Source organism: Rhinolophus hipposideros (assembly GCF_964194185.1).
Source record: "Rhinolophus hipposideros genome assembly, chromosome: 4".
NCBI lineage: Eukaryota > Metazoa > Chordata > Mammalia > Chiroptera > Rhinolophidae > Rhinolophus > Rhinolophus hipposideros.
Genome location: NC_138050.1, coordinates 63,949,308 through 63,956,605, shown reverse-complemented (window position 1 = coordinate 63,956,605; position 7,298 = coordinate 63,949,308). Strand labels below are relative to the sequence as shown.

At 41.3% G+C, this 7,298-nt stretch overlaps 1 protein-coding gene across 1 annotated transcript in view; it reads left to right on the top strand.

Annotated features, from left to right (window-relative positions):
• The first annotated feature begins 837 nt into the window (after positions 1-837).
• RAP2A (RAP2A, member of RAS oncogene family) overlaps positions 838-7,298 on the top strand; it is a 37,499-nt gene continuing 31,038 nt past the window's right edge. Inside the window, exon 1 of the mRNA XM_081045642.1 lies at positions 838-1,400. Within this exon, the coding sequence (XP_080901768.1) occupies positions 1,087-1,400 (314 nt within the window). The 5' untranslated portion in view covers positions 838-1,086. The remainder of the gene's footprint in view (positions 1,401-7,298) is intronic.

Below are 7,298 nucleotides of genomic sequence, written 5' to 3'. Positions count from 1 at the left end.
TGGGAAGAGCTCGGCTACTGTCAGGCAGTAAAGATGGGCGGGGGTGGAGGGGAGGTGGGCGGGACTCCTGGCGACGTCACCGGCTTGGGTCCGGCTTCTACAGTCTCTGGCCTTCACCGCCTCCAGCAGTGCGCTGCAGAGGCCTGTCACCTCTCACTCAGTGTCCTGACTGACACTGAAAACAAAGCTTCACTTGGTTGTGTTTATGCTCGGACCCTTAGGCAAAGCTTCTCGTTCTGTGTATGCAAGATAAAACCAAAGCTCTCAGGAATGCTGACAGCCGGGTGGTGTCGGGCAACACCCTCATGTCAAGGCCTCTTCTTGGACCTTGGCCGTCTCTTTTTCTGACTCCTCACTCCAGAGATTGCTGTAGATCGTTCTGCTCCTTTTAACATCTTGTCTCCGCCAAATTCTGAGCGTGGGATTCTCAGGTTGATGCGGTTCCCGGCTCTGGCAGACAAACTGCGCATGCTCAGATGCAGTGACTGGCAGAGAGCGGGGTGGGGTGGTGTTGGGTGGCCAAGGTGGTTGTTTATCCCAGCCCGGGCTGAGGCTTCCGCGCCGCGCAGAGCCTCCCGGGAGCGCGCGAGGCTGGTCGCCTAGGCGACTGGGGAGCAGGGGCGGGGCTGCGCCCCGGGGCCCCGCCCCGGGTCGCCGGGCCCCGCCCCCGACAGCGCTGCGGCTCCAACGCCGGCTGGGGCGCGCGCTACGGCGCCGGAGAAAGCGGCGGCGGCGGCGGCCGCAGGAGGGAAGCTGGGCGTGGAGGCGTGAGGGGCGGGGCTGGCGGGCGGCACTGCGGGCCCGCGGCTCGGCCGGCTCGGGCGGCTCCGGCGGCTCGGGCGGCTCGCGTTCGCTGCTCGCCCTTAGTTCCTGCCGGCCCCCGCGGGGCCGCATTGCCGCCGGGATCGGTCCATGTCTTGGGCCGCCGCTCCTTCCGCCGGCGCCCGGGGGGCCGCGACGGCTGTGAGGTGGGGGCGGCCGCGGAAGGCGGCGGTGCCGGCCGCCGGGGCAGGGTCCGGGAGCTCGGCGCGGCGGGCGTAGGTCTATGTCGCGGGCGGCGGCGGCGGCGGCGGCCGCGGAGGGACGATGCGCGAGTACAAAGTGGTGGTGCTGGGCTCGGGCGGGGTCGGCAAATCCGCCCTGACCGTGCAGTTCGTGACCGGCACCTTCATCGAGAAATACGACCCCACCATCGAGGACTTCTACCGCAAGGAGATCGAGGTGGACTCGTCGCCGTCGGTGCTGGAGATCCTGGACACGGCGGGTACCGAGCAGTTCGCGTCCATGCGGGACCTGTACATCAAGAACGGCCAGGGCTTCATCCTCGTCTACAGCCTCGTCAACCAGCAGAGCTTCCAGGACATCAAGCCCATGCGGGACCAGATCATCCGCGTGAAGCGGTGAGAGGGCCGGGGGCGCGCGCGGGCAGCGGGGTTCGCGGTGCAGCCGCAGCCACCGTCCCGGGGCCGGCTCTCCCTCCCCGTCCTCTGGGGTGGCCGTGGGCAGGGGGGAGCTTTCTGGGGACTTGCCTTTGGGGTCTTATGCTTTATGATAATTTTTCTTTTTGCCAGCATCACCCTCCTCATCATCTGGAATCTCACATTTTAGTGCTTTGTGTCACAACTCAAATTTGGCGTCCCGTGGACCACAGCACAGCTCTTTTGTCTCTTGGATATTGTTAGTAGCGCTTGTGGCAGAGCCCCGAAGGAAACAAAGTTTAAAACTTGGAGGGAGGGTGAGGAGTGGGTCGGTTTGGGTTAGGGAGAGGGTGGCTGGCTGTGCCTGTATAGTGGAGACATGTTCAGATTCAACAACAGCAACAACAAAATCTACCTTTACAATATTTGACAGCAAAAATCGCTCACCCGTGTACCTACTGTAAAAATGTCAAATCGGGAGGAAAGAGACCTTTCTCATCTCATGAAAGATTGAATGGTGCCAAGGCGTTTTAGAAAAACGAACTCTGCAATTAAGATGAAACTTGAAAGGCAGATTATCGAATTATTTGAAGACATCATAACAGCTTAGTGGGGCTGATAGAATATCAGCACATAGGGGTACAAATATGCCATTCACATTAAAGAATGCGGTTTAACTTTTTTGGGGAAAGAAAAAATAGGCATTCTTGCAAACAAAACAAGTTTCTTCAAAGCTATAACTTAAGTATACTATCAAATGTAAAGTTAATGCATGATAAGCTCTTTTCTAATATAAACTCTCTTCTACAGTATACGTTTTGGAAATATGGCTGGTAGCTTAAGTGGCTTAAAAATGTTTGCTTTCTCTTAAGTTGAGTATTTTTCCATATAGCATTAGAAGTGTAATATATTATCTTACATCAAAGTTTTAGCAAATTTTTCTAATGACTATTTAATTACACATTACAGTTTTGTCTGGTTCTTATAATTAATTAATAATTGCTAATAATTTTGATTAGTGTCATTTTCTTTCTCCAACATAATCCTACCTATGGCCCTAAATTGGAAGACATTTACAGAAATATAGTTGTAAGTGTATTATAGACATAATCATGTTACATGTAGGTGTGAGACTACTCATTAAGAACAAGGACCAAGTCACGTGTACTCAGGAGGTACTCAAAAACGCATTACCTGAAGTGGATTTTTAATGAACATACGAGATCCAAGGAAGGTCCTTTCCCCATTGCTCCCCCTTAACTCATCGACTATGCACTGTAATAGCTAAACTAAAATTTTGTATATTATTTTTTCCATTAAGTTTCAAACTAGAATAAAGTGGGTATTTTCATGGCCTCTGTAGCTTTCCTAAGATCTGTGAATCTGGTAGCTTTTTACTTCTCCAGCTTCATTTAATAATGCTTTTTATTTAAACCTACTGTATCTAAAAATATATAATCAACATTAAAAAATTATTGACGTATTTTACTTTTTCATACTAAATTTTCAAAATCTGGTGTGTAATTTACAGTTACAGCACATCCCAATTCAGACTAGCCATATTTTAAGTGCTCAGTAGCCACATGTGGCTGCAGGCCACCATGTTGGACAGCACATGTCTAAAGTGTATATATTTTGAGGAAATGCTTGGGTCTTTAAGCCTCAGTTCCTTTAGCTGTGAAATAGAGCATAACATGCACCTCTTAGAGTCTTTTTTAGGATTAAATGAGATCATGTATTCTAAGGTGCCCAACATAATACTTTGAACAAAGAAATTGCTCCAAAATTCCAGCTGTTCTTTTATTAATAATAACTTTGTTACCCTACCCTCTTTAAAATGATTCTTAATATAAATGTAATATTAGAGGAAATAAATTTGTGATTGCATTTTGAAATTCATTATCTAGTGTAGGCAAGATGAGATTAAAAAGCAATTAGGATTAAAACAATCATTGGAAAAATTTTGTTGGTGTTCTTAAAATATTTTCCCTTAGTAAGGATCTTATGGAAAAGGGCAGAAAAATGAATATTTAACTTCAAGTGTAGCACTAATGTATAGCCAAACAGTGAAACGGAGCTTTTCATTGGATTGTTATTGTATAGAATGTTTTGCTTTTAACAAATGTAAAACAGGCCCATACTCCCTTAAGTATTTACAAGTATACAGACATACACAACCTCTTGTCAAAGCTATGTGGGCAGAAAGATGGTTGTAAGTTGTAACTGAAAGTGGCTGTATTTATAAATTCATATACTTAATTTTTTTAACTGGACTTTGAACAAGATCACACAGGTAAGAGTAATAGGGATACAGAAAATGTTTCAAGTGAAATAAAACTAGAATTCTTTCTGATTTCATAATCGCTTCTCTCATTCCTCTCAGGGTAAGCCATGGCTCTGACTTGAAGTACCTTGCAATGTGCTACTCAAGTTCTGTTGTTCTTAGGATAAAAGCCCAGCAATCTTCAACTTGACCTTCCCAGGAGAAGGGTCCTCTTGTCCAACCTCCCTGCCTTGGTAACCTCACCTTGCAATCCTCTTCAATGTCTTAGATTCCAGCACCCAAACCTCTCAGTCTCTTGAAAGTGCCTCTCTCTGAACTTTCCTTCTACCAGTGGAAATCATCTACCCTTTTTCAGAGTTAATTCCTACTCACTTTTTTGCCCTTGCTTAAAAGATTTACCACTTAGAGAAGCCTCCTCCCCAACTGAATTAACTCCTCCCCGTCTTCCCACACTAGATTAACTTCATGCCACACCCCTTTTCTCAGCCACCTGTACTTCAGACTTCAGTGACACCCTGCTTCCCTCTTCTGATAGCACTTGTGAAAGCTTTATTATTTGTGTGATAATTTACTTGCGGTTGGTCTTTCTCATTAAACTCTAATCCCATGTGACTAGAATAGTTCCTGGTATAGAGGAAAAAATCAAGAAAAATACGTTAAAAAGAACTGGTGTTCAGAAAGAACTATTGTCCTTTGGCTTCAGTTTCCCCAAACATTTTAATTTTCTAGATGGAAGAGATGATTCTTTAAACGTCATTTTGCAGGTGGAGTAAGTAATCTTCCTTCAGCTCCAACATTCTTTGAGAGTTCTTCTCTCTAGTTGGGGCAGTGGGAAGAGGTAAAGTTTAATATGAACCTTAAAAAGTCAGGAGCACATTGTCTTCCAGATGGAAGAAATGGCATGGAAATGCATAAGATATGTTTGTTAGCTGTTAAATAGACCAGATTGGCTAAACCAGGAATTTATATGAATTGTGAGAGGAGGTAAGGCTAAAAAAATGTAAAGTTAAATTATAGAAGGTTAAAGAGTTTGGACTTGATCTAGTCAAGGATCATGATCAAAAATGTTAGAAATAGTAATGTGGTGATACGGTTTAGTGGCAATAGACCAGAGTCAGGAGGAATAGTTGTGAAATATTATGATAGTCTAGTTCTGTATAAAGATTCTGAATTAGCATGGTGTCTGTAGGGACAGAAAGGAAAGAATGGATGCAAATAATGTTATAAAGAATGTGTTAAATCAAACCCAGTGGGAGACGGAAAGGTCAAAACTAACCTTGCATTTTGAACATGAGTGAATAGAGTTATGGAAGAATAGCTGGGAGAGATTATTTTAACTTTGGAGATGGTAACCATCCAGATCAATACACCTAAGAAGTAATTAGAATATTTGAATAAAGCCTGAAACATCAGTTTATGTATAAATAATTTGCATAGTTCAGATTTAGAGAGTTGATGAAATCTTTTCGGTAGAGTATAGAGGGATGGAAATGAACGGATATGGCCAGAAATAGAAATTAGAAATTAATATTGCCAAGGATAGAACTTGAGAGTTATACTCGTAAGATATATAGAGGCTTCATACTTTGCAATAGGCTAGAAAGCATGGCACGTTTTAAGACGAGGAAAAAGATTGGGAAAAGGGTTGTTGATTTGTACTACCCAAAGTAAATAAGTTACTATTATTATAATCACTATTACTATCATTACTATTACTAATATTTCTATATCATTTAAGTGATCACTTTCAAATGACCTAAATGACAATTTGTACTTTTTCTCCTCGTAATAAGTAGCCATATAAAAACCTCTAAAATAGAGGCAAGTTGCCAATTGCTACACATAAATCTTGACCCATAACATATTGGTCCTGTGAGCCAAAACCAGAGAACACATCAAATGATGTCTCTCCCAAGTAAGTGAAACTTCTGGAGTCTGCCATGATTCCTTCCTCCACAAACACCTCCTTTCCCAATTTGACACCTCCGGGAACCAAAATTATAATCAAAATCTGGCCCTCCAAGGCACAGAGCCTAATACCTAGCTATAAGTCACTTTTTATATCCCAAAGTTTTTTTCTGAAAGGGAAACTTATTTTTGCTGCATTGTAAAACTAGAAATTACAATATAGTTTTCTTTTTTGCCATCCCAGTATGGCAGATTTTTAAATTTCACTTTGCAGATGGAGTAGATGATTTCCAGTTCTAACATTCTGTGAGTACTTCTATCTAGTTGGCTCACTGGTAAAATTTAATACGAACCTTGAAGAATCAGCAGCCTGTGATCATGCAAATCTTGTCTAGTTAAGATTTGGTAATAATTGTATCAATAAAATCTATAATCAGAGGAATCATAATGATTTTTTTTAAGGGAGAGGGGGCAAAAGGAACTTAAATAGCCAGCCAATCATTCTACTGAACACAGACAAGATATCAACTGTCCCTGAATACTGATAAATCCTTTGACAAGAACATATGGGTGATTTGAAAGGTGATATGACTGACCACTGCATGAGAAATCTTTAGGCCACCATACAAATGGATGATGATGACTTTCTAGCTCTCCTTTAGGAAAATGTTGGATAATTAATCAATAAACATTAAGGAGGAGGTGGAAGAACTGATAAAATGTCTCTAGATTATACAATCAACAAAAGTGCCAACAAAGTTGGAGTCTTCTTTTGTATTAAAGTTTCCAGTAGCAATACACTTGAGTAATTAATTTCTGTATGCTATCTTTTACGAAATTATATATGGTACATTAAAATGCATAGATTATATATTTATACACATTTGTAATCAATGGTCTTTACATAAAACCAGGTAAACCTTACTTAATTTAAGGAATTGTTTTTCAAGGATAATTTTTGTTTTACACAGTTTTTCTCTTAGCCATTGTCTTTAGAACCTAAGCCCCTGGGGAAGGATGTGTGATTCCACTCTAGGGTTTCCTTTGCTTCTGTTTCAACTTTGCCCTGTTACTTGTTTCTCTCCATCTGTTCTTACATACGGTTTTCTTATGTAATAATATTTTTCTGGCCTATGCTATAAAAAGAGTTATAAGTTCTTTAAATTTTTTTTTGAAAAATATTTGTGTATATGAGTAGACTTTCAAACAAGATCAAACTGATGGACACAGAATAGTTACAAAAGTAAAATGCAGTTACTATTCCTGTATGAAATGTATCATGAAATCTTAATGGTGTGCAGAAATATGCCATAGATGGTTGCCTTTCTATTTATTTGTTATTTTGACAATGGTAGTTCATTATATTAAAATTTTTTCTCAGCCTGACAGGGAAAAGTTTCTTAAACATACATTTATGCTTTACCAGATCAAACTGAGTATTTTTAGTAGAGTAGTATCAATAATGGTTTTTGACATCTTCATTTTATTAAGGTGTATATGTAAAATATAAATATATTGGTAAAGTTTAAGGTTATCAAAATATTTAAAATAATCAATTTCTAGTTGGGAAGATTTTTAACATGGTATATAAACACACTATTTAAATAGATTTAACTTTATTCTTCTAAAAGATTGAAACCTCTGAAAATATCATACCTAATAGTCGAACTATTTTGCATTTTATTCTT